The following is a 25,775-nucleotide window of genomic DNA, read 5'->3' as shown; positions in this document are numbered from 1 at the left end:
AACCACCAAGGCTGAACCTCGGGTCCGCCCAAGTCCAAGCAGTCACAAGATATGGCTCCTCCATTGCAAGTCGTCTTCCATTCCCATGCCCACGCATGATTCCTTCCATCTGAGCATGAGTAACGAGCGTTGTTGTTATACGCCGATGGCCAGCCGCCCGAGGAACCTTCACCAGCAACTTCAGGTCAGGGGACATCAGCTGCCTTGTTCTTGTCCGTGTCCTTGATGAATCAGCGTAAGCTCAAGCGAAGAATCTCCTCGTTTGTCGTTCTATCTCCGTGCTTGCATGTCTAATCCGCCCAGGGAAGCGAGGGTGGCTGACTCGAGACGCGCCCTAGGACGCTGTGCCTCATATGTGCCCCTTTACGCGCGAACGCGTCGCGTGTGAAAAAATTCCATTTGCAGGACGCGACCATCGGCCTGGCCCTTGCCCTTTTCGCTTGGCCAGGTCCCGCTTCCGTCGGATGAAGGTGAGTGGTGGTGCCGATCCTATCGCTGCACCCCTTCCCACCGCTTTCCTTGTTCCCGCGTTCCCATCCTTTGTTTCCCCACGTTTGCTGCAATACTCCTTCCGATCGACTTGGGGTCCTTGCCAGAGCTACCACCTCACCCATCTCTCCCCACAACCGACCCAGCAAGGGCACTGGGACCAGAGCCTCTTATCAGGGTCTCCTCTTTCCTTTCCTTTCTCTTCATCCCCATCACCTCTTCTATTTCTCCATCGTACGGCCCGAAAGACACAAGCCCGCATCTTCGCCCCTCTCTACCTCACCTACTACTGCCGCCACCCAATCAACCCCCATGGCGCTCAACTTTTTGCCAGTGGGCAAGCCCTCCTACGGCATGGCCACCCCACCCACTTCAAAGCCCTCACGGCCGCTCGCTCCCATCAACACCACTACCACAACCAAGTGCACTACGCCTCGCAAAGCTTACTCGCCGCCACTCACCCCAGTCGAGAAGCCGGCCAATCGACCCTTTGCAGAGACTGGCGGGATGCCCTGGGCACCTGAGAGGAGGGAGAAGGTCAGACAGAGTGGTATTTCGCGGCGTCAACAGGATGTCAGCGACTTGAAGTCACCTCTGGACCGACGTGGGTCCAAGACGTCACAGGGTCCGCTCATGGAGTGGTTCGCCTGCCGGGAGGAGGAGAGCGATGATGACGACGAGGTCAGCAGGATGGACGGGCCTATGCCTGCCAGAAGATTATTCTTCACTCCGGCTGCTCAAGGTACTTCGGGCAACTTGAAGCTCAAGGAGAGGCGGTCTGGAGGAGTGGAAGACAAGATCTCAGAAGTCCACCAGCCACGACTGCTGCCTTCTCTGATGCTCAGCCCTTCGCAATCGTCTCGGAGGGCAGACACTCGACGCAGCCAGGTCCCCCAGTCAGCACAGATGAGCAGAGCCTCCTCTGCATCGTCTCGCATGATGGATCCTCCCACTCAGGTCTCGTCGTCAAGCTCAACATCTGCTGCGACTTCCACAAGTATCCCTCCTCCCTCATCCGTCGGTGCTTCGTCTTCGGCAGTCTCGTCGCTCTTGTCGCGCAGAAGGTCCACCCGCCAGGGCAGCCAGACTACCTCTTCCTCGCCCATGACCCGTGTTCGATCGAGCTCCAACGCCCTCGCCCTCTGCACCGACGTCCCGCCTTCTCTCAGCTGCTGCTCCGCCGGCGCAGCGATCGGTACATCGACTTCGGGCAGTCTGATGTCCTCCTACCCCTCTTCGCCTCTCTCCACCTCCATGGGTCGCTCTCGCTCCAACTCATCCGCGAGCTCACAGATGGACTATCCGCTACCGCACCCGCACACTGCGGGTCCTTCGCCCATGCTCACACGTCTGCAGTCCTCGAAACTCCCCCGCGGACGGTCCCGCTCCTCTTCCCTGTCCCTTTCCACCACGCCTGGCAGCGTCACCTCCCGCAGGGGAAGGACGATGACTCCTGATTATTTTGGGGCGTGGGAGGCGAGCGTGCCTCTGGCGCAACGGAGGGGGAAGCGGGTGGAGATTCTGCGACAGAGGGAAAGGGAGAGGGAGAGGGAGATGCAGTTGGAGAGAGAGGCAATGGAGTTGGAGAGAAAGAGGAGGAGAGTACTCAGAGATAGTAGGAGGGGCGTTTGAGTAGGTGGGTGGGCGAGCGAGCAGGATGGCGATCCATACGCCAACCGCCCCGCCCCACGTCATCCCGCTTCGGTCCGTTGCCCTTCGTGCGCGATGTTATAGACTTCCAATTATATACCGTAACTGTGTCCACCACCATCTCTTGTGATACCTGTCTGCTTCGTCGTCTCCGTAGGTGCGATGCTTGGTAGAATCGCGTGGCAGAGGTGGAGGCGGACGGATGACTTGATACGGAAGCACAGAATTCTATCCGCTCCGATGAATGCAGCCTTCCTTACTTCCTTCCACCGTCTCCTAATAGCCAGTACTAGCACTCCCTCCCAATCCCAATCCAATCCCATCGAACTCCGGCAGACATGGGCGGCGCAGCATCCAAGGCCACTCGCTCCCTACCCAAGACGACTTCGTCCGCCGGCAGCAGCAGCAGCAGCGCTACCGGTACCGCCTCTGCCTCTCTCGCTCGCGCAGCTACCGGTGCCTCCCGCCCCGCTCAAGCAAGCGCCGGCACCAGCACTTCAGGTCCAACTCCCTCTGCCGACTCGAGATCTCAGACTTCCCCGCTCGATGTGGCTGGGCAATTGGGCCAGACGGGTAGAGATGCGGGTCCTTTGAGGAATACGGGGAGAGGGGGGGATCCTAGACAGGTGGGACCGGTTGTGGAGAGGAATGAGCCGGGCAGGGAGGAGAAGGATGATGGTGAGTGGTCTGGCTAGGACGAGCGCATGGTAGAGTACACCAAGGCCTGGCTGTACTCATGAGCTCATCGACTCTTCTCGTACTCTCGTCCACAGTGATCCGCCGCGACGCCTTCGATCCAGACTTCATCTCTCAGCTCCACACCCTCGGACCCGTCAGCGTGGATCGTCCACCCTGGTCAGGTCCCTCTGCCTCGGAATCTCGTGCAGCCTCGACTCGTGAACAACCGCAGAATATCACTGGTGGTCCTGCAGGAACGTCGGCGACTGGCAAGACGACGAGGGGTCAATCTCAGATGTTGCGTATATTGCAAGCAAGGCAGGAGAGGGAGGATTCGCTTGCGTTGGAGCACGAGAGGAGCATGGAGGCCAGCGGCAGCCGCACTGGAAGCTCAGCTTCTGGTGCTTCTCCTTCGACCCGCACACTAGACGCACCTACCCTCAGTATGCTCCTCGATGAGCTCAAGTCCGCCCGCAGCCCAAGCGATGTGCAAACCCTCTGCCATTCGTACGATTTTGATGCTCAAACCCTCGCAATGCTCACTAGGCGGTTTAACTCGCCGTCGATTGGTGGAAAGGTGGAGTCGGAAGAGGAGGAGAGAAAGTGGAGTGAAGAGAGGGACGCAGATAGGCCACCGAGGATGTATGCTGTTTGGAGGGAGGGCAAGATTGGGCTGGAGAGGGCAGCTGCGGGGAAAAGTACATGAAAGTAGAGATAGGGAGAGTTGATAAGATTTCTTTTTGCGAGAGGGAAAGCTATGAACACATAAGGGTGATGCCTTTGTAGTCTACAGTGTATCCACGCATTGCCTACTTCTACCGCAACCCAAAAGCAACATCAAATCCGCTCGAGTCACCAACGCCATTCGCCTCGCCTCCAGCATCCTCGCCCCTCCGCATCAGCCAACCAAAGAGCACGCCAACCTTCTCCCTTGCAATCTCCTCCGAGGGGTATCGCGGGAGGAAGAGAGTCTCTGTACATGTAGAGGCAAAAGGCAGTGGCCAACTGGCGGCAGCAGCAGCAGGAGACACACCGTCGTGCTTGCTTGCTCCTGCTTGCACGTGGCTAGGAGGTGGGTCTAGCAAACAGATACGGAAGGGTCTTGCAAGGTTTGCGGCTGGTGGTGGAGGAGGGGTGTGCCGATAGGTCACTCCTGGAGCACTTGTGGCTGGAGCAGATTCTTCTATCACTGCCAGCGGCAGAGTGGACGACGAGGTGACGTAGCGGAGGAGACTTCTCGCCACTCCCAGTTTCTGACGTGAGACCGAGATAGCAGTCTCGCTACCGCTTGTGTACCCCTCGAGCTCCTCCAACTCTGCCACGGCCGCCCAGAACCAGCGGAGCATCTCGTCGTCCTCTGCTCGGCCCAACTCGCTGCTCCTCCGCCCAGAGACTTCGACATACTTCCTGAGATGGGCCACACGCAGCGGGCTCGCGTCGCCCTGAATGACCTCGCCCAGCTCAGATGGGTGCCACTGCGCGAGGTAGGCTCGTCCATCGTCCTCGCTCCCTGTCGCTGGCCAGATACGGGCAAAGCCTCGACGGAGAGCGAGGAGCTGTGGGCGGATGACGCCGTAGAGGTGGAAGTCGGTGAGGGCGCGGACATAGGAGATCCTGTTGGCTGGAGTAACGGGACGATGCTGACCACCTCGTACAAGAGGGAGCGTTTCCGCCATCTGCTCGTCGCCGGTAGAGGGAATTGTGACGGTCCAATTGAGAGAGTATGTCGACTCGAACAAACGTCGGGCAGTATCGTCATCGATGGGAGAGTCTGCTTGGGACAATGGAGCGGCCCATGCGAGCAGCTCGTCGAGGGATCGAACAAGTCCCGGCCTGTACTGAGCCAGATGGAGCAGGTTCTGGCCGACGATCTCTCGTAGTCGAGTCTCGTCCTCAGGAACCTCTTCATTATACGTGCCGCTGAGGCCGGGGAGCTTCGACTGATTGGTCGTGGCCATCACATTCATGACGTAGTCAGGCAAACGGATGCCGAGAGGGACACCATGGTATAAGCTGAGCCCAAGCATGATTCCCAGCGCCTCAGCATGCTCATCGTCGGCCCGGGGACTGATCAGCACAAAGCGTGTCCCACGATCGACCTCTTCTACATCTGTGGCGTCTTGCCCTTCCTCGAGCTCGGCAGGCACGATCGTCTTGCATCGCAGAAGACCAGTGACGACTTCTTGGAACCACTCTTTCCTCAGGCCACCCAGGAGCGAGTCGACGCCTTCTTCACCCTCGAAATGGATGCGTAGCTCGTGCTGCAGAGCATGCGAAGGAGAATGGCTAGACGCAGATTCCGCGTGGCTGTCAAGCTCAGCAAATGCGTCCAAAGTATCTGCGAGAAGACTCTCCCGCCCAATGTTGATCGTAAGCAGCATGCTGTTTGACACGTTGCCCTCTTGTCCCGGCTGAGAGAATGCCGTCTTTCTACGCTCCTGATTAGTTCTCTTCTGTCTCTCTGGAGCATAAAAGGACGACCAGAGAGCTTCTTTCCGAGCTCGTTCCTTGCTCTCGTCGATGCGGCTCCGGAGGAGTCGCAGCTTGTGCCCTATCGGATGCAAGAGAGCGTACTCAGGCCGTCGAAGGATATGGCAGAGGTGCTCATCGCCAAGCAAAATATCTCTATGTGCAGCTATGCCGATTACGGTGTACGCAGCTGGACTGACACGCAGCTTGCGATCTCGTCTTTGTACTGCGTCTGCAGTAGCGTGAATGAGTCTGAGTAGCTCAGCGGTGGTGTCTATGCGGTTGCGCAAGGCCTCATCACCCGATGCCAAACGACATTGCTCGAGGAAGCTGCTCAGACGTCTTGCAATGGCTTTGATGAGGATTGTTTCTCTGCCTTGGGCGCAGAAAGCTCTGAACGCTGCCTCAAGGGCATAACGACGATCTGCTTCTTTGAAGAGGGTGGCAAGTAGCGTAGAGACTCTAAGAAAAGCACCTTGTCTATCCCTGTTCTCCCCCAGTACCAGACATATATGCAAGAGTCTCAGCAAAGCCGCTGCCACTCGAATGCAAGGAGATTCCACCAGCTCCGTACGCCAGAACCGGGCAGTCCGCGCAGCTTGTTCTCCCCGACTGCAGAAGAGAACAATCTTCCGGGAAATGACCTGACTCGCCTCCACATCCTGCACCGAGTCCAAAGCTGCCAACCTCTCCTTGATGCTCTGCTCCGACGGTATTGTGGGGTCTAGCCAATCCGCCGAGAGTACCGAGGCAGGTGATAGCAGATCACTGGAGAGCTTCTCGTAGAGGGGGAACATGGCATCCGGAAGTGGCCGAGGAATAGGATCTCTGAGGTAGTTGGTCTGGATTTGCCTCAAGCTGGCGTAGTAGGCTCGCATGTTGCGGTCGCAGTCGGCGATAACATCTCTGATCGATCTTGTGCCAGTGGGACTCTCCTCCAGATAGAACGCGGCATAGGGAGACTCTCCTCCGTCGCTGTCCTCGTAGGGTGGAGGGGACAATGGTCTTGAAGAGGGCCCAGTGCTGGGTGACTCCAATCCCTCGTCGCCGGCGAGACCCTCTCTACGAGCTCTACCCTTCTGTACCCACGGCGTGTTGTGTCTGCCATAGATCTGTGGTCCACCGCCAGCCGAGAAGTCCTGTCCTTTTGCCTTGTTCTTGCCCTTTGAGGTAGCCCCGGGCTGACTAAGATCCTTGACAATGACTCTACTGAGGCCATACATCTGCGTCTGCCCTCCACTATCGTTACCCACCTCGACGTCAGAGTCGTCGGAAGTACGCTCCAGGTCTTTCATGCCAAAGGTGCCCTTTTTGCGGGAGCTACCCTGATCCAGCTGGCGAGAGAGGACGCGCTCCTCGAGCTCCTGCAGGCGAGTGCGATTGGGGTTCCAGGCTGGACCGCGGAGGGCATTGTGCCATGGTGAATGGCGTGAGCGCTTCGACGCAGCAGACGATGATGACGCAGAGAGTGCTGGGAAGGCGGAAGAGGAGGCGGAAGGAGATGGCGAGGCTGAGGAGGAGGAGGAAGAAGAGGTGGAGGCTGGATTGCCTTGCGGGAGCCATGGGCTGGTGGCGGATTTGCCCCAAACAGACCGCGCAGTGGTGGGTGCTACCGCAGGAGATGCTGTTGATGGTTTCTGCCTTATGTCATGGTCTTCATCGTTGCGCACATCGTCCATGCTTGGCCAGCATATAGTCAAGCCCAGCCTTGTGATGGTCGCCAAAGGATGATGACTTGGGCAGGCTGGACGTCGAGGAGCGGGAAAACGCGTGCATTTCTCCCCTTCCGTCGTGGGTCCGTGCTCAGAACAGCGACGGCAGAGTAGACTCGTTGGGCCTCATCGAGAGAAGTGTTGTGTGTATGCGTGTGTGTCGTTGTACGAGCGAGACAAGGCAGCAACGAGGGCTGCTTCTCCTGGACTCATGCTTGTCTCCCATACGTCTCCTACCACCTCGAGCTCAAGCATGTTCCTCATTACGGCGAGGTGCGCGGAGGCCGGACCGGAGCTCCACGCGGGGTTTCCCTTTCCGTAAGAACGTCTGTGCTCAACGACGGCACTAGATTGAGGGGCCCCTCAGTGTGCGTTGAGGTGTTTGTCGTGCAGATATGAGAGGGCAGCGACCTCTTCCGCTTCCTACTGTACATGCCATCTTCTCTACCTTTCTACAACCTTAACACACTCGTCGAAGCAGACCCGACCTGAGAACCTGCATTCCTGCTAATAGTGCGCCCGGTGGATTGTCAACACTATGGGCAAACGTAAACGTGATAAAGTCTCTTCATCTTCCGGTCGAGCTCTGGGATTTCATTGTACGATGGGCATGTCAGGGCTCCGGTCCTCGTGGGCTTGCAGATATTAACTTCAAGATGGCTTGCAGCCTAGCCTTGGTCTCCAAGAGATTGTACAGCCTCATGATCCCGCTCATTTACACTCACGTGAGACTGACGAAGCCATCTGACTTGCTGCTCTATGCTCAGACCGTCTCGAGCAGACCCTGTCTATCTCAACACACAAGAAGCCTCTGGATTGGACCCGACGAAGACCACGTGGAATCTCGAAATTGCTGGCCTCTCAATGAATATCGCACAGCCATGATATCGTCAATTACCGATCCTTTGGAGCTGCCCATACGGCTTGACGCCGGTACCTGCTACTCTTTTGAGGCTGGTCAGCCTCTCTCCTCTGAGGGATGGCTCTTCGAAGCTGCTAGAGTTGTCATCCGCGAAGCAAGTCGGACTGTAGGTGATCCTCAATACGGAAGGGGCGTCAGCCTGCGCTGCGGAGGGACCGTGTCTTTTGACGGAAAAAAGCTTGGGCTCAATGAAGGGCAGATCAGAGTGTATCAAGTTCAACAAGTCTTAGATTGTTTTCTTCAAAGCCTGCGCAAGAGGCAACAGTTGCGGTCTGCGCCAGGACCTGCCTTGCGAGAAAGCAGTACGATCTGTTCTCTTCGAACGCACCCTGCTTCTGATCGATTCGATCATCCGCTTGTGTACGCTCGGACCGGCACAGATTCCAAGTGGCCTACATGCGATTGGGCACTTCTCAAGAAAGCGATGGTGGACGAAGAAGAAGATATCAAGGCTGAGGTACAGCGCAGTATCCTCCACACCTCCACTGAGTATAGCGGAGAGTGTTGTGTGGATTTAGAAGAGGCTATTTGCGGAGAGGTGCGAGCGGCTGTGCCGAGTGTGGTGGCCCTCGTCCTACTTTCTCGGGTGGTCTTGGCACAATCCCCAAATTTAGTCGGCCTGGCGCTCAAGGGCTATCTGCAACAGGCTGTGACAGGGACAAAGAATGATCAAAGATTCGAGAGGCTTCACTTGCTGGCATTGGGACCACCGGGGCGACATCCCGAAGCTCATCTCCGTCTTTCGCACGCCGGCTTGGCCAGTGTCAAGAAGCTGAGACTGTGGGGTAAGAATTGGATAGACTCGGTTTCGGAGAGGCCTCCCGTAGCTCATACTGTGTTGCCTTTCTGTACTTAGGTGGCGAACCGAGCCCAGAGGCCGCTCGAGCCATAGATGGGCCTAATGCTCTGCCTGCACTCGAAAGCATGCACTGCACATGGTCCGGACCCTGGGTCAATCCTTGGGACGAGCATCATCACGACATGATTTGCCTGAATCTCGGTGAGCGTCGAACGCGGAGAGGTCCCTCATGCATTTGTGGCCTTTCGACATTCATGCCTGCCATCGTACTCCTCAGTACTGTCCGCTCCATCATCATCTTGATGGGCTGTGCAAACAGGCAAGCCGGCGTTCGCCGCAAGAGACCCGCCCAATTGACGATCATGACTCACCGTCGCAGAGTACGAGAGTTCTACGAGAAGGTACCAGCGACACTCAGAGACCATCCACGTCTCGAGATGAAGCGCTTACCTCTTGGGCTCGAGGAGAGGGAGAACCACGATCGTCGTTCGCGCGTGCGAGCTCTTGCATACACTCGACAGCAATGGGAGGAAGAGATCAGGGATATATTGGACACGGTATGAAAGCGGCGTGGACGAACGAAGTGTTGAGATCGGTTGAAAGAGATTTTCGACGGCAGGCAAGGAGGTAGCGGAAGCGGGCAAGTTTGAGACGGCAACTCTGTAGTGTGCCAGAAATCGCGTTGAGCAGTGACTTCGAATGTAGCTTGAAATCACACCAGACTCGTCGGTACGAGTCAATGAGACGGAAGACATTTTTGAACACTGCATGCTGTCAGGGCTTCATCACTGACGCTCTCGATGCCTCCTCCTGCTGGTTCCGACTTCACGTTCCCCCTGTCCATGCTCGCTGTGGGTCCGTGCTCAGGACCGGCATTTGATTGAGGCCACGGCTACTTAGTGTCCTGCGGACAGAGCTCAGCAGCAATGTCCTCAACCTCCTATTCCAGTGTTCCATTCCATAGCTCCACAAACTCGTCATCCCGCCCATACTACTGTTTTGCAATACCGCTCATCTGAGGATCCGCTGTCGTACTCACTTGATCCCTTCGCACTACTGTACGTACTAGTCGCCACCTTTGTCGCCACAATGGTGAAGCGCAAACGCCGTCAAACACTCCTGACCACAAGTCCCCCTGTCATACGGCCGGCTGCTCTGCCAGACGAGCTTCTGAACATCATCGTCCTCATTGCATGCCAGTGTTCAGACGATGAGTTCTACTCGTCGGCCTTCGACGTCAAAACGATACACAGCTTCGCATTGGTCTCAAAGTCGCTGTACAATCTCGTGAACCCTTTTCTCTACGCACACGTCCGGCTCACCAAGCCGTCTGACCTTCTTTTATATGCCCGAACGGTCTCGACCCAGCCGTCACTTGCAACGTACACCAAGACTCTCTGGATGGGGCCCGATGAAGCTCACGCGGAGGTCCAAGATTGCTGGCCTCTGAACAAGGACTGCACGGCGATCAAGTCCTCCATTACCGAGCCCATGAGACTGCCTCATGGTGTTCAAGTCGGCACGTGGTGGTTCTTCGCGGCCGAAGGCCCAGAGGCCACCTCGGGATTGGCTGCAGAGACCAGAGTCATCATACAAGAAGCGTGCAGATCTGTAGGATTATTCGTCTTGAATGGAAGAGTAAGCCTCGAAGGCGGAGGAGAGCCTTCTTTCGACGGGACACAGCAGGTGCAAATTGAAGCGCGCTTGAAGATCTACAAAGTACAACAGCGCCTTGACGCATTTCTGTACGAAGGGCGCCAGGTGGAGGGTGCGTGTCAGCTCCTCGAGTACAGGACAAGCACTCCTCTGCGGAAGTACGATGCCTTCGATAGGTTTGACCATCCCATGGTGTACGACCGCAGTAAGGATGTCCCTTGGAATGACTTTGACCCATGGAGATGCTTCCAGCGCGGAGTGGCCTTCGAGGATGATGACTTCGGCATTAAGATAACCGACGTCAACAACGAACCTGAGGCGTCGGAACAGCCCCATCAGAGCGAGCAAATTGAATACTCACACTGTTCCTTTGAAAGCGATGAAGAACAGTATACGAGCGACAAAAGCGATGATGACCAGTATTCGAACGACTCACATGACAGCGAACAAGATGAGTATTTGGATGGCTCACTTGAGAGCGCCCGAGATGAGTACTCGAAGTATTCTCGACTCTGCCTTTACTCAAACCACTGCGGACCCTTCTCCTTCGATCTCAGCAAGGTGATCGGCGATCAAGTGACCACTGGCGAGCCGACTTTAGGATTTTTAATAGTCATATCTCGCGTGATCTTGGCGAGATCACGCAATCTGCTTTCCCTGGCAGTGACGAGTTACCTGCAGATGGCCGTTTGCGGCTCAGACGTAGGCCCATGTCTCGATCGGCTATACTCACTGACGGTGGGGCCTCCTGCACGACAGTACCAGATGCCTCTCAATCTCACTCACGACGGTCTGAATAGTGTCAGGAGGCTGCGCTTATGGGGTGAGGATCAGCGAAAGTAGAATCAAGGAGATCTGCCGCAATTGACGCCTTGCCACCTTCTCACAAACAGAAACTGCACCGAGCGGAGCAATCCCCAGACTACTGGAGAGTTCGGAAGCTTTGCCTGCTTTGGAACGATTGGAGTGCACTTGGAGTGCGCCATGGGAGAATCTTTTCGAAATCGAGGACATGATCGAGTTCGAGACTGAGTGAGTCCTCACGGCAACTTTTGACATCTGAATGTCTACCAAGCTGACACTGCGGATCCGTGCTTCCCAGTGCCGCCTCCGCCAGTCTAACCTTGTTGCAGTCTTCAGACTTTCGATGGCCGCCTCGGAGAAAGGCTCTTCAGCTGAATGTCTGGGCTCATCGTTCCAGAATGGAAGCGTCCGATTCATCTGATCTCGAAGTCATCATGGACGAACCGCGTCTCGAGCTCAAGGCCCTCCCTTGGGAAGTAATGGAATTTCAAGGCTATCAGCAGCGTCAGCGGCCACGAGCTCTCGCGCGTGTGCGTAAGCAATGGGAGAAAGAGTGTCAGGAAATCTTGGCATTGCATCCAGAAGAACTTCGCTCGTCTGAGTCCGTGCTTGACTGAAGCACCCTGTGGCCATCTCTGTCAGTACTTTCGCTGCCATCGAGAGGCTACTGGGCTTTGGTATCGGATTTCGTTGCAAGAAGATTTCCAAGCTGACGGTTCGGGCACACTGAGGGAGAGTCCCCGTCAAATCTACCTCGAAGCACTCCACGATGTCAAGAATGATTCGCGCCTCCAGATCGAGCGCTTGCCTGCTGAACTTGAGGAGGGTGCGCGCTGCGAACATCGATCACGCTCGCTGGCTCTGGCACGGATTCGAAACGCTACAGTACCAGGCAGAAATGAGAGAAATCGTAGGGCCAATTGAGAGGACGACAGCACAAGCGCTGGCATCCTTGGGCGGATATGTGGCCTCGACGGACAACGTTCGAGAAGGAACATGCGTCAAGGCTCCGTGAACGCAACGTCCGACTCCCGTCGGCCCACTGTGTCGGGAACCATTGTTCCGGCATTTGTCAGGCTGCGAGACTCGAATGTGTTTCTGATCGTAGAGCAATATAGACATCTGGCGCCCAAGAGTGAAGGCCGGCCTACTTCATGGCTGTACGGTAGAAGATCTGAAGTGCTATGAGACGTGAGAGCGTGCGTGAGGTGTCACTGTATGCTATGCCATGACCAGGCGCAGATCCGAGCTGCTGGCAATTGCTGGAGAGAGAATTTACTTCTACCTTACCGCCTTCTACGGCCCCACCTACTATGCTCACTCTTGCCCAGAGATCGTATACACAGAGTTCCATTGTACCTTGCTTAGTATTCATCGGCCTTTCTTTCGCTACGCGTCTACATTGCATCTACCATGCGCTTCGTTCCGTCAGGGGGTCCGTGCTGAGGCACGGCACTATATTGAGGAGCGTCGAGATGCTCTCCGCACAGGATCCAGCAGCAATTGCATTCCTCGCCTTCCTGTCTCCCATCGTTCAGCCCGTAAAGATGCCCTGACATTGCCGAGCTCTGAATATTGCCATTCCTACACAACTGACCACTTCGCAATCCGGTCTCGTCAGTACAATCATGAAGCGTAAACGTTCTCAGACACATCCAATCACTCTGCCTTCGGAGGCATCCACATACAGTCTGCATTCCGAGGGACCTTCAATGACTCTGCCGGACGAGCTTCTAGACATCATCGTTCGCCTCGCGTGCAAGAGATCAGGCGATGATCCAGCGTCCCCAGAAACGGACATCAAGACGATGCACAGCTTCGCACTGGTATCGAAGGCGTTCTACAATCTCGTCATACCGTTTTTGTACATACATGTCAGGCTCACTAAGCCTTCCGACCTCCTACTGTATGCCCGGACCGTCTCGATCCAACCCTCACTTGCTTCTTACACAAAGACTTTGTGGATCGGGCCTGACGCGACTCATGTCGAAGGCGAAGACTGCTGGCCATTAAACGACGAGTGCACTGCGATAAAGTCATCTATCACCAAGCCGATGGACCTGCCTCATGGCGTTGAAGTCGGCTTCTGGTGGTTCTTTGCCGCAGAAGACTCTGAGGACGAAGTGTGGATCGAAGGGGCTGCTAGAGACATCGTACGGAAAGCTTGCAAGACTGAAGGAGATTCCAAGCTTCGGTACGGAGTAAGTCTGGAAAGCGGAGGAAAGCGCTCTCATAATGACAAGAAGCTTGAGCCAATCGAAGGACATCTGAGGGTCTACCAGGTCCAACAGCTCTTAGATGCCTTTCTCCTCGGCGTGCGCAAGAAGCAGGACTCGTGTCACTCTCTCCAACGCAGCTCTAGCACACCCCTCAGATTGTACAGCCTCTACGATAGGTTCGATCATCCTGTCATCTACGATCGCAGTCAATCTGCGCCTACCCGTGCGAGAAAGGATTGGGAGAGCCTCCAGCGCGCGGTAGCTTTTGATGATTTGGACTACGACGTCTTGATAATCGACGGCAGTGACAACACTGATGCGTGGGAAGTGTCATCCGATAGCGAGCAAGATGAATGGCTGGATGACTCTGTGCTCAACATCTATGCAAACAACGGCGCAGAATTCGATCTCAATCTGGCCAAGATAGTCTGCGGAGAAGTAGCCTCAGGAAAGCCAACTTTGGGTGGCCTGATCCTGCTAGCCCGGATCATCTTCGCAAGGTCGGACAATCTGCTCTGCCTTGCGCTAACAAGCTATCTACAGATGGCGGTCTATGGGCACGACTTTGGCCCGAGGCTGGACCACTTGCACTTGCTCATGGTAGGGCCTCCTGCACGGCGGTATCAAGTGCCCATCAATCTGAACCATCAAGACTTAGGCAGTGTCAGACAATTGCGACTATGGGGTAAGGTCGAATTGTGAAGCAGAAAGGTACTGTTACTGATTGCATGTTCCCTTCTGCCCGTCAGAATCAGCACCAAGTGAAGCGGTCTTTCAGACCGTGGAGTCCCGGCAAGCTTTGCCCGCCCTTGAAAATTTGGAATGCACTTGGAGTGCTCCATGGGACAATTCATTCGATCAAGAGTGGGACCAGATGAGCACTTCGGAGTCCGAGTGAGTGCTGACAGAGCCTTTGTCATTTTATTGCTCTGCTAGGCTGACACAGCGGTTCTGTGCTCTCCAGTGCTGCCTCTGCCAGCTTGACCTTGTTAGCGTGTTCTGATATTCGAAAGTCGGCACAACCCTTGAAGACTATAAAGCTGAGCGTCTCGGCTCACCATTCTAGGATGGACGAGTCCGATGCATGGGATTTAGCACAAGTCACCTTTGAACCGAGCATCGAGCTCAAGACTCTACCTTGGGACGTGGCAGAGTTCGAGGGTTGCGAGCATACTCAGCGGCCGAAAGCTCTGGCCCGTATCCGGAAGCAATGGGAGAGGGAGTGTCAAGAAGTTCTGTCTTTACCTGAAGAAAAGCTTGTGGTCAAGAGGGTTGCCACCCAAAAGAAGTGTCGCGAGTCCAGCGTAGAGTTCTACGAAGCGTTGAGGGTAATCGAGGAAGGAGATTCTGATGGCCCATTTTGAGACGTTCGGGCTACTGCCCCGTATAGCGTGGACAGTAAAGCTCGCTGGCGCTCTGCTCTTGAGTACGGCGACCCTTCAGGGCAACGATGATGGCTCCACCTCTTTGTGTATCTTCTCCGTCACTCTGTACAGCCATAGCCAATTTCACTGCTTTGTCAGCATCAGCTTCGACGGTGGGCGCGTCAGCGGAAATGGAGAAAGGGAGAGGTCCGTGCTGAGCTCCGGCGCGTTTTCTGGGTTGCTCCTACTTAGTCTATCCTTTTCCGCCTGTGCCTTGCTTCTAGGTGGATGTATGCTTCCCTCAGCACAGCATGACACATTTCGCTCCTTCCCTCTGCCTCTATCTTCATCTTTATCAGCGCTCTCGACTGGTCCCTCGGCGTCGCATCGAGTGGGTCGGCCTGTCCCTCACATAGAGCCCTCGGCCACGATGAAACAGCAGCTGATTGATGGCCGTGGCCAGACCGGCTGCGAGCCCTTCCCTCGACTGCCACTCGAGCTTGTCCACCTCATCTGTGCATTTGCCTGCAAGACCACTTCCTCCTCGTCATTCCCACACATAGACTTCAGGACTACTCGTACCATTGCGCTTGTGTCCAAGCGCCTGCAGCAAATTGCGATCCCGATCCTCTACGGCGATGTCACGCTGAGTAAACCTTCCGACCTCTGGCTCTATGCTCGCACTGTGAACGAGAACTTTACCCTCGCCCTGGAGACACACACCTTATGGGCCGGAGCGACCAGCGAAACTCTCCCACCCATATCTTGGTGGCCGCTCACCTACGAACCCTGCACTATGATTAGGTCCTCCATCGCCGATCCAGCTCGACTGCCCCGCGACGTGCCCGTAGGCCGATTTTGGCCAGTGTCCCACAGTACCAGCGGGCAATGGGCGGAAGAGGCAGTCATCAACATCCTTCAAGAAGCCTGTAAGTCAGTCGGAGGTATCACAGACAAACCGGGGGTGGACCTCAATCGTCACGCATTCCTCACTCTGGATGGACAGCAGCTCACCCGAGATGAGTGGGTGGTCAGAGTCTTCGAGGTGCAAGAAGCACTCGACGATTATCTGCTAGATCTACGCAACAGGCAGGATACCACGAGGTCGTCCAAGAACGGTGCTAAGACGACTGTGCCCGGCACCGGTACCTACACAACAGCCTCCGCCTATGTCCAGTCGGACGCTGATAAGAGGATCACCAAGCTGAGGGCTCGCCGCGAATTCGACTGCTTCGAGCACCCCCTGATGTATGCACGCTCGGGGTCAGGATTCTTCATTTGGGATGCGGTTCCGCCGCCAATACCTTTCACCGAGGTCCCCGCCCACGAGGACGGCGCTTTCGCCAATGAGGCCCGACCACTCGATCCCGTCTATCTCTTGACCACACTGGAGAGGCATGAGGTGCCTCGTACTGAGGAAATCGCAGAGTTTCTGGCCGCTAAGCCATCGATCGCCACCTTATTGATGGCGTTAGAAGATGTCCTGTATACTTCGATTAGCATTACGTCACTAGCTCTCACAGGCTGCCTTGAGACTTTGGTCACTTCTCGCAAGGCTTCCAGAGCACTGCCAGAAGTTCGTCTTTTGTCGCTGGGACCGTCGCCACCTCAGTGGGATCCCAGAATCTTCTTCCGATATCCAGAGCTCTCCAAGCTCGAAGAGCTTCACATTACAGGTGAGGTGATGCGTGAACAGATTGGACACACTGAGTGCAAACTCTGAACCCTGCCTTCCTGCTGACCTTGTCGCAGGCCGCAACTTGCACATGAACGAGAGAAGGCAACTCTTGACACGGATGCTACCATTGGAGAATCTGAAAAAGGTTGAATGGAATTGGTGGCCTCTACAGCGACTCAACATGCCAGAGTTGTGGACGGACAGCATTGGCATTGCTGTTGGCCTCCACAGAGAAGAGTGAGTCACATCGCATCTCCCACACAGATAGAAACCTGCAATTGAACCTAGTCTCTCCGCGCAGCCCGATCGCGACCCTGTGGTGGCTCGTGTGCGGTCCTGAGCTCTGGATCAAGCCGGATCGAGGGTACGCAGCAACATTCCATTTGACCGTGCGAGCCCACCACGAAGACGTGGCGGATTTCCGTAGAGGGGCTCACCCGGAGCTGCTCAACCACCCTCGACTGACGATGGTAGCAGCAAACACTCCACCAGCGCGTAATCAACCAGCAGCTGGGTCACCAGCAGACGGGCTCGGCAATGTTTTCGAGGAGATCGCTGCCTTGAACATCGATGACGACGACGATTCGCGAGCTAGGCGCAGGGAAGCAGAGGAAGTCGATCCAAAAAGTCATGTCGCGCGTGTCTTGGCCTTCGAACAGGTACGAGCCCGATGGGAGGAGAGCATCCGAGCTTCCCCACCTCCAAAAGGTCAATGTGAGAATAACTAGAGCATGCAGGCAGGAACGCTCGCTCTACAAGAATCAAGCCAGGAAAGCGAGGATCCTGGATAAGTTTTCGAGTCCAGTGTTCTTTTCCTTTACGATACCCAGAAGAGCTCTTCCGATATTCTCACAGATTAGATGAAGTAGTCACACGGCCAAGTAGCCTGTTCCTTCGTCCTTCAGAAAACGAAATACCTCTGTACATCTCATGAAATTGAAACGACTGATGCTCTCTTGTTGATTCATCGCTACATGCCCTTGCGAGCGATCGACTGGCCGCGATGAGGAGATTGCCGAGACCGATCTCAGGACCATCTATTGGGACCGTAGAGTCCGCCCATGCTTCAGAACGCCCTCGTCTCGCTCTCGCTCAGCAGTGCTCTACCGCGATCGCGATTCCCTCCGATCTCCCCCGCGTCCGATCTGCTCCGACTTGCAGAGTCGGTAAAGTACTCAGGAACCGTATCTCGCTGCCAAAGGCAAAGTCGGGAAATGCGCCGAGAGGAGGAGGAGGACTAGGGAGCGGATCGTGAGTGGTGGTGGCGTAGTGTCGTGGTAGCAAGAGGGGTGGAGTCTCTTGTTCAGGGCCAGGTCACACGCCTCTTGTTGCGGCTGCGATTCAGGAACAATGAGAGACTTGTGGTGTGAGTAATATGCGTGGGAAATGGGGACGCAATGCAAGTATCGCTGCAGCGACGATGACGTCCTTTTTCTCACACAATCTCGATGCTTCGGCAATACTCAACCGCAGATCATTCTTCTCGTCCTGCCACCTTCGTGTCTCGTACCACACAACCTCAGATCTCAGTCAGATAGCGCTAGAAAGTGGCAACGGATGAAGGCTGCTCCCTCGAGAACCGAACGACTCTCATTAGACTCGGTCACAGCGACATGACCTCCACGGCGGAGGTGCCTCTTCCTGCTGAGGCTGCAATGGGCCCAGACAATCATGGCACTGCCACTCCCCTTCGTCTGCCAGTAGAGCTTCTCGAGGTAATCATTCCTCTGGCTTGTGGTGTTAGCCCCTCTGCCACACCCCACCACGTCGACGCAAAGGCCGCAGCTCGCATTGCTCGCGTCTCAAAGCAACTGTATCGTTATGCTCTTCCACTGCTCTACACATGCGTCACGCTAGCGAAACCTTCTCAGGTCCTCTTGTTTGCTCGCACCATTGTGAAGAAACCCAAATTGGCCAAGATGACGAAAACAGTTTGGATAGGTCCGAACACTGATACCCTACTATCGCCATTCTGGTGGCCTCTCAACACCGAAAGAACTGCAATGAGATCGTCGCTTACGGACCCCGACAAGCTTCCCAAGGGTGTTGCGAGCGGAAAGTGGTGGCCGGTCCCGGCATTACGCGAATCAGGGGACAACGGCAGTGCCGAACGATCGGCTGAAGCCGCTGTAGCCAGATTGATCAAGGCTGTTTGGCGGAAGATGGGCGCTACCATGACAAAGCCTAACAGATGCAACAGATGCTCAAGCTATGGAAGACATCGAAGCTGTTATTACGAGGAGGAAGAGTGGCGCCTCAAAGCGTTCGAGGTCCAGCGCTTGCTCGACCAGTACTTGCAAGAATGGCGCCAGCGTCAAAATGCAGCTCTCTGGTCCAACGAAGAGTCAGTGGAGGACCCAGCTGTCCCGAAAGCAGCTGGCGAAGAGGACTGGCCCGATCCGAAGACTTGGTTTTCGGGTGTCGCTTGGGACGACATTATTTTCGGTCGTGGTCCATCTGACCTTTTTGATCACCCGAGGCTTTACAACCGTTCCGGGGTTGGTAAATTCTCAGAAGGAGCCAAAGAATACAAGTTCGCCTTTTCGAAAGAGGGGTGGAAGCGGTACATCGATGTCGCCGAATATTACACGCTGGATTCGATCGACAACCTTCGATCTCAAACAACTCCTACTGGACTGCTAGAGATCACAATTTTTGAGGTTCTCGAAGCCGCTAAAATCATACTGATCAAGTTGCCTCAACTCAGTGCCCTGGCACTAACAGGCTATGTGCGAGCTGTACTTTCTGGCAGTTTGCCTGCAGGTCCCCAGGGTACTCTTAAGTTGTTGTCGCTGGGACCATTGGCACAGCCGCCTAGGCGACCTCTCGCAGAACATCAACAACCTCTACAGAGTGTTGAAGTCATGCATGTCCAAAGTGAGTTCATCGCGCATTAGCCGTTGTAGGCAGCGAGTGCAGCCCGCTGAGATACTCGCTTGGTCTCTCATGTATCCAGATGACTGCCTTTCCTCAAGGGAGATCGAGCTGCTTGACACGTTGCTGCCCAAGCTGAAAAAGATTCGTTGGAATTTCTGGGCCCCTCCAGACTGTACCACAGAAGCTGAACCCTTAGAGTGAGTACATACCCGCGAACTTGTAGCGCTTGGCGGGGTCGTTGACATATAGTACTCTCTCAGCATCTCTTCCGCCATGACCGAATTGTTTAAGACGCCCAGAATGCGCACCCCTGATCCGGAGGCCTGGAAGCAACGACCCATCCGAGTTCTTGCAGATGCAAGGAATTATGCTTACTTCAACGCTCATCACGCTGCTTTACGAAACGATCGTCGTCTGGTAATGCGTCAAATGCAAGGTGACGTCGACCAAAAGCATTGGACATATCTCATTCCCGAATTCCTTTCACGAAAGGCATACCATTTTAGGGCCTTCAACCTAGTGCAGAAGCAATGGAACGAAGAGGTCGAGAAGATGCTGCGCAACGACACTCAGCTCTTCCCAGGACTTGTCTTCCCAGACAACGACACGAGCGGCCGATAAGCGTTATGCGTGTGGGGTGTAGTCCTCTCAGCTGCTTCGTGCGACCACATCGCCAGACAGGTCTTCTCGAACGGTGACTCCACGTCCTTCGTCTGTTACTGAATGTATCGCCCGGAACCTTTGCTGATGTGTCTCGTCATGAGTAAGCTGACGATGCCAAAAGAATGAAATAAAATTGAACTCAGCCTAGTGTGTGAAGCTCGATAATCGAGTCTGCTCATCGCTTACGACACCAGCTCTCTCCTTCTCTTGCTGTTGCGAGGAGCTTTCGTCTGTATATCAGTCTCCTTTCGCTCCGGCTAGTCAGTCTGCCTTCTTCAGCTCGCATTGATGGCGAAGAACGGACAAAGTATGTCTTGAGTGTTGCTGCATCCGGGCAGACTATAGACTGAGATATACAGTTGCTTCAGGCTCGAGTCATTGCTGCCTCCCAGCTGTTGCCCCTTTGCCTGTTGCCCTAGCATTCCCGCGCGCGCGACTTCTGTAGCGAGAAGGTTGTCTGAGTATGCCGACACGTTCCACGATTCCTACCAGACGATTCAATGCCACCAAGCTTCAGTTGCGCTCGACCTCACTACCTCGATTCACGCAACAAGGGGATTTGCGACTCTGTAGAGCTGCAAACATGAGAGAGGATGGGGATATGGCCACGATCGATCCATCCAGAACAGAACACGGCGGCTTGACTCTTCCACAGGAGCTCATCGAGAAGATTGTGTACTTTGCCTGCAGGCACCCAGCAGGCACTTCTCCGGCTCCCCACATCGATTACCGAGCTGTCCTTGCCATCAGTCTGGTCTCAAAGAGGTTGAACGAGTATGCTGCCTCATGCCTCTATACCCACGTCAGACTCCACAAGCCCTCCGACTTGCTCCTCTATGCCCAAACGATGTCCTCACGACCTGCTTTGGGCAGGCTGACAGAATCACTGTGGATAGGAGAATGCCCTGAAACATCGGTTGCAACGTCATGGTGGCCTCTCAACGAGCAAAGGAAGGGATTCAGGTCGTCTATCACGAAGCTCAGTGAGCTACCTCGCGGTATGTCGGCGGGTATGTTTTGGCCATTAAAGCAATCCGACGATGACGCTCTTTGGCTGAACAACGATGTTGCAAAAGTCGTTCAGCAAGCATGTCAAAGCGTTGGTCCACCGGGTCCAGCTGTAGGCATCGACTTGAGCAGTCGAAGCTATAAGTCCTTTGGGGGGCTGATTCTTTCCCCCGACGAGTGGTATCTCCGCCTCTTGGAGGTGCAGCAGACGCTGGACGATCACTTCAGGCAGCAGCGTATGAACGAAGACTGCACCACGCTGATGCAAGTCGACCAAGACTTGGAGATTATTCCTGACAGCATGGGCCCTCTTGGTCGTAGGCTTCGAACTGTGAGCAGAAATTCAGGTTCGGCGGGCAGCAGACACCGTAGTCTTCGAGAGGACGAAGCTTTCGATGATTTTGATCACCCGATGATCTACTTTCGGTCTGGAGCTGCCAAGCTACTGACCATCGACGGCCCGCTGTTCACCCATGCACGTCTGCTAACGGACATCACTATCGAAGGCGGCGGTCACACGGACTCTCTAGACGTCTTCTCGACCCGCGAAAGACATGCAAGAGTATGTAACGCCAGCTTCGAAGATACGCAAGCAGCTGACCCTACGATCGGTAGCTTGCTCGCGACAACGAGAGCAGTTCTTGCTTCGACGCCTTATCTCACATCGCTCGGGGTCACAAGCTATCTGGAGAGAGCGGTTGTTGGCCAAAGACCCACAGCCGCGCCGGACTGCCTTCGCATTCTGTCACTGGGTCCGCCGACGTGCTACTGGAATAAGGTCTCGTGTTTCAGTGTGGCAGGCGAATTTAGGGCTCTGGAAACATTGCATGTCTCAGGTGAAGTCTCGTCAGAGAGAACTCTGTGCAATGTGCCAAGCTGATGTCGATCTTGCCGCCTTCGTTTCCGGACAGGAAGTACGCTCTACTTAGGCGAAGCCAGGAGCATTGCTGGCTGGCGTGGCGAGCTACCTTCTTTGAGGAGAGTGGAGTGGAGGCCGTGGTCTCCTGACACGTATTGGATACCAGACGACGATTACGCCGAGGTGGCTGAGACGATGGATTTGAGCGAGTGAGTGCAGCAAGTTTTGCTGCTCAAGCAAGCTTATGCACTCTTTTGACCTCATCGCTTCTTTTGCACAGCATCGTTGATATCGTAGAGACACTGCTGGACCCACCGTCATGCGTAGGAGCCACAAAGCGTGCTCGTCCCCTCCAACTCACTGTCATCGCATCTGATCTAGATGTGGACCTACTTCAGGGAGAGCTGCCACAGGACCTACTCCAGTCTCGTCGATTCAGACTTGTCAGACGGTCCCTGAGTGATATGTCTTCGGGGCAATCTTCCCCTGCTGGGTCCATCGCTAGAGAGACAAGAGCTCCTGACTGGGCCTTTCCAGGGGGCATGGAGTCCCCACAGCGCCGTCTTCTGCGCCGTCAGGCAGTTGAAGCGATGCGGGCTCGCTGGGAAGAAGAGACTCTTGCAAGTCCGAGCCCGGGTCACAGATTTTATCGCGATGAGTGGCTCAGATTTGATGACGAGATCTGATCAAAGATGAGCAATGCTCTGGCGTCGGTCTCTAATTCAAGACAGGTTGAGGTACTGGCTCACAAAGTAGGCTACCTGTCTGCCGAGAGTGACAATACCGCTAGGGCTGCATTCTCTGTACTTGGCCCGGCTGTCACATTTCCAACGCAAGGGTGAAGAGCAGCTGTGCCGAAGGAAGGTATGCTGTAAGCGAGACGGTAATGCATGGCATGTGACACAGCATCTCGCGGTACATCTACCAGGAGCAGGCCGAGTGCCGTCTGCATCTCCCGCCCGGCCCCGCACTTCTGGTCTAATCTCGGCGTGTTCGGCGTGGCATTCTGCATCAACGCTTGCTGTGCCGAAGGCGCATGGAAGCCGGCAGGACGGGGCTTCGGCGGATGTTCCCGAGAGTGGGGAAGTGCCCTGAGCTGTCAGTGATCGTGGCTTGGGCCTCTGACGTCGGAGAGCAATACCGGCAAAGGGACGCGTTGGTGTGGCACCGCGACAGAGGTCCCACCTTCCCTTTTGTGTTGATGTTGATCTTTTTTCGAACCACGCCTTGTTCCCATATCTAGACGGTCGGATGCCCCTTCCCTCTATCCCCTTTTCTTTTCTTGTTCCCACTTTGACCAGCTCCTCCTTTGTTCGTTCCTCTCTCCATCTTGAGATCCGTGTTGCACCTTTGCTTGTCAGCCAAAGTACACAATCCCTTCCGTCCTCGACATAAACGCTTTGATAGCGTTGTACACCTCTCCTATCTACCTCCATTCTCCCAATCACCATGCCTAGAAGTTCTACTCTACCCCTACTCCTGACGGCCTTTGCCGCCACTGGCGTGATCGCCTCGTCACCCGGTGCCCACGGTGCTCCCAAGGCAGCCCGCCGACATGGACCTGATCGCGTGCACACGCTGGCCGCTCGTGCAACGCAGACAGTCAAGGATCCCGAGAGCATCCACTGGCAGACGATCAACGGCGTCAAGTACCCCAAGGAGCTCGGTCCTGACGCACCCATGCCTGTCATTACCGACAATTGGTGGCTGGACGAGGTCCAGACGAATGACACTACGATTCACAAGTTCAGCTACTCTGACCTGCCCGACACTAGCGAGACGGGTCAGACGGGTACGAACCGTTGCTCTGGTGCGAACTCTGACACGTCCATGTGTCAGACGCTCCTCCTCAACTCTGCAGAGGACTTCTGTCTTTGGGGACCTCCTACCGCAGGTCAAGAAGTGTCGGTGACTGAGGAGGTCGAAGTAGCCTGGTGCACCAAGGACCACGGTGCTCGTCAGATTCCCGATGGAGCGCTTCACTCTGTACACTTTGTCAGTACACCCGCCTACCTGCAGGTCACAGGTACGGGAGATCTGACCAAGCTCAACATCAAGAAGGGTGACGAGGGTGGTGAGCTGGATCCTCACGGTGCAACGGGCAACGGAAACCCTATCGGTGGTCTGGTCTACACTACTGCTTGGAGTACCAAGGGTGCACACGAGCAAATCAACGAGTGGATGATGGAAATCTCTGCCACTTCCTACTGTTTCCGTGGATGCAAAGGTACAGATTACATTTCTCAAATGCTCTGTACTCACATTTACGATGAGATGGGATGCGATTTCATCATGCCTGCTTCGTACGAGAAGGACGTCTTTGAGAGCTGCGAAGGCGATGTCGCCATCGCACCTGGAATCATCTCCACCTGGACCTTCACAGAGGGAGACCCTGTCACGCCCTCTGCCCGTAGCAAGCCATCGTCGTCCAACTGTGCTACCGTGAGCTCACCAGTGAGCGGAAGTGCATCCAAGGTCTCGGCAACGGGAAGCAGTGCAAGCTCCAAAAAGTCAAAGTCGGGATCCTCTTCATCGACAGCAAAGAGTTCAGCATCGACGAAGCTTACCACTAGCACCTCGTCGGCTGCCTCTGCTGCTACATCGTCCTCATCCACCACGGCGGCAGCTGCAGCCGCCGCCGTCGTTGCTGCCAGCTCCTCTACTTCATCTAGCGCAAGCAGTAGTACAGGAGGAGCCGCAGTGGTCAAGGCTGCTACCTCGGGCGCCTCGGGCCTCTCCGCTTCATGGCTGACGGGTGCCGCCGTTGCCGGATCGGCACTGCTGATGGGCGCGTTTGTCCTCTAAGAGAAGAGAGAAGTTGTAGTAGTAGTGACAGTAGTAGTAGTAGTGTTGGACACTTGGTGTGGTAATACCCCCGCTTGCACCTTTCTTCTTTCTTCTTCCCCTTGAACCCCCCTTCTCCGCCTCCTTCTCCCTTTCCCATTTCCTTGCCGTTCCCTCTTATCTATCCAATCACTTGTATATAGTCCCCTCTATTCTTCTTCTTATTTATCTACTTGTTTGGACAATCAGTCGTCTGCTTTTTCACACACACACACACACGCACACCTACAAGTCTCGCACTTTTGTTGTGATTGTGATGCCGAGCAAAGGGAAGGGGATACTAGCGTACACTGAGAATGCCTGTCTTTCCTCTACTCAAGGCTCCTGCTACCCGCTACCCGCTAACCTCCCCCCTGCTTTCCTCACAAACACTCCAATATTGGGCATGACTAATTGACTAATTGACCATTGACTCTTCAACGTCGACTTCAACTTCGACTTCGACTTCGACTTCGACTTCATTCTATATACAAGATTCGAAAAGCAAGAAAAGAAAGCGGGTGGGTAGGTAGGTAGGTGGGTGGGTGGATGGGATGGCTATCTACAAGAAGAAACAGTGAAGAAGAAAGGGAAGGCGGCAAGGCGGGAGGGGGGTGGGGTTTGGGGGCGGTATGTACGTGTGTGTGTATATAAAAGGGGAGGGGGAAGGAGAGGAGGGAGGAGTACTGTATAAGGAGCGTCGTATGATAGAGGTGGGTGGGGGATGGAAAGCTTATGAACAAGCAAGAAGAATAAGGACGAAAAAGTAGTGGCGAAGCTGTCGAAGAGCGCGCTCGCTCGCTCGCTCGCGTCTAGAGGTTCGTCCCCCTCTTGACCAACCTCCACGCCTCGGCCGGTGGTTCTCCACCAGCCGGATCAGCCAGCGTAGCTGTCCGCTGCGGTGCGCCATTAGGCGTTGCCTCCTGTGGTCTCCACGCTCCCGCCACGCCCGCGATGCTCAGTCCAGGCATGAGGACACCGAAGCGGGATGCTTGACTACCCCATGAGGTCTGAACGCTCCCAGATGCCCCATGCGAGGGAGAGGAGGAAGAAGGACCAATGTGTCGCTTTTCACTCTGCTCTGCCTCGCGCTGTGCCTGTACCT

The 25,775-nt window shown here is 55.3% G+C and overlaps 10 protein-coding genes across 10 annotated transcripts; 9 read left to right on the top strand and 1 right to left on the bottom strand.

The window, feature by feature from the left end:
• Positions 1-499: 499 nt before the first annotated feature.
• BCV69DRAFT_86967 (hypothetical protein) lies at positions 500-2,498 on the top strand. Its single transcript, XM_025495590.1, has one exon. The coding sequence runs from the start codon at positions 802-804 to the stop codon at positions 2,119-2,121; it is 1,320 nt and encodes a 439-aa protein (XP_025345325.1). The 5' UTR covers positions 500-801; the 3' UTR covers positions 2,122-2,498.
• Positions 2,399-3,883, top strand: BCV69DRAFT_285464 (hypothetical protein). The gene is made up of 2 exons (XM_025493393.1): positions 2,399-2,817; positions 2,913-3,883. Exons 1-2 carry the CDS (start codon positions 2,478-2,480, stop codon positions 3,521-3,523), a joined length of 951 nt encoding a protein of 316 aa, XP_025345324.1. The 5' UTR covers positions 2,399-2,477; the 3' UTR covers positions 3,524-3,883.
• On the bottom strand, positions 3,633-6,965 carry BCV69DRAFT_279148 (hypothetical protein; the record flags this gene model as incomplete). The annotated part of the gene is made up of 1 exon (XM_025491229.1): positions 3,633-6,965. The coding sequence occupies one exon, from the start codon at positions 6,963-6,965 to the stop codon at positions 3,633-3,635; it is 3,333 nt and encodes a 1,110-aa protein (XP_025345323.1).
• Positions 6,966-7,501: 536 nt separating this feature from the next.
• BCV69DRAFT_86690 (hypothetical protein) lies at positions 7,502-8,862 on the top strand. Its single transcript, XM_025495589.1, has one exon. It carries the CDS (start codon positions 7,655-7,657, stop codon positions 8,774-8,776), a length of 1,122 nt encoding a protein of 373 aa, XP_025345322.1. The 5' UTR covers positions 7,502-7,654; the 3' UTR covers positions 8,777-8,862.
• A 770-nt stretch (positions 8,863-9,632) lies between these two features.
• BCV69DRAFT_86670 (hypothetical protein) lies at positions 9,633-11,911 on the top strand. The gene is made up of 3 exons (XM_025495588.1): positions 9,633-11,198; positions 11,269-11,407; positions 11,478-11,911. Exons 1-3 carry the CDS (start codon positions 9,809-9,811, stop codon positions 11,794-11,796), a joined length of 1,848 nt encoding a protein of 615 aa, XP_025345321.1. The 5' UTR covers positions 9,633-9,808; the 3' UTR covers positions 11,797-11,911.
• Positions 11,912-12,675: 764 nt separating this feature from the next.
• BCV69DRAFT_86655 (hypothetical protein) lies at positions 12,676-14,386 on the top strand. Its single transcript, XM_025495587.1, has one exon. The coding sequence runs from the start codon at positions 12,808-12,810 to the stop codon at positions 14,098-14,100; it is 1,293 nt and encodes a 430-aa protein (XP_025345320.1). The 5' UTR covers positions 12,676-12,807; the 3' UTR covers positions 14,101-14,386.
• Positions 14,387-15,192: 806 nt separating this feature from the next.
• Positions 15,193-17,168, top strand: BCV69DRAFT_301611 (hypothetical protein; the record flags this gene model as incomplete). The annotated part of the gene is made up of 3 exons (XM_025494583.1): positions 15,193-16,438; positions 16,515-16,677; positions 16,742-17,168. 3 exons carry the CDS (start codon positions 15,193-15,195, stop codon positions 17,166-17,168), a joined length of 1,836 nt encoding a protein of 611 aa, XP_025345319.1.
• Positions 17,169-18,053: 885 nt separating this feature from the next.
• BCV69DRAFT_279145 (hypothetical protein) lies at positions 18,054-19,938 on the top strand (the record flags this gene model as incomplete). Its single annotated transcript, XM_025491228.1, has 4 exons — positions 18,054-19,317; positions 19,397-19,514; positions 19,609-19,734; positions 19,824-19,938. The coding sequence occupies 4 exons, from the start codon at positions 18,054-18,056 to the stop codon at positions 19,936-19,938; spliced, it is 1,623 nt and encodes a 540-aa protein (XP_025345318.1).
• Positions 19,939-20,190: 252 nt separating this feature from the next.
• Positions 20,191-22,089, top strand: BCV69DRAFT_86605 (hypothetical protein). Its single transcript, XM_025495586.1, has one exon. It carries the CDS (start codon positions 20,444-20,446, stop codon positions 21,866-21,868), a length of 1,425 nt encoding a protein of 474 aa, XP_025345317.1. The 5' UTR covers positions 20,191-20,443; the 3' UTR covers positions 21,869-22,089.
• Positions 22,090-23,602: 1,513 nt separating this feature from the next.
• On the top strand, positions 23,603-24,298 carry BCV69DRAFT_242946 (hypothetical protein; the record flags this gene model as incomplete). The annotated part of the gene is made up of 1 exon (XM_025490047.1): positions 23,603-24,298. A coding segment is annotated over one exon (696 nt), but the record flags the coding sequence as incomplete, so codon positions are not given.
• Between the last annotated feature and the right edge of the window lie 1,477 nt (positions 24,299-25,775).

The sequence above is a fragment of the Pseudomicrostroma glucosiphilum genome (genome assembly GCF_003144135.1).
Source record: "Pseudomicrostroma glucosiphilum strain MCA 4718 unplaced genomic scaffold BCV69scaffold_18, whole genome shotgun sequence".
Taxonomy (NCBI): Eukaryota; Fungi; Basidiomycota; class Exobasidiomycetes; order Microstromatales; family Microstromataceae; genus Microstroma; species Microstroma glucosiphilum.
This window is presented reverse-complemented; position numbering and strand designations above follow the sequence as displayed.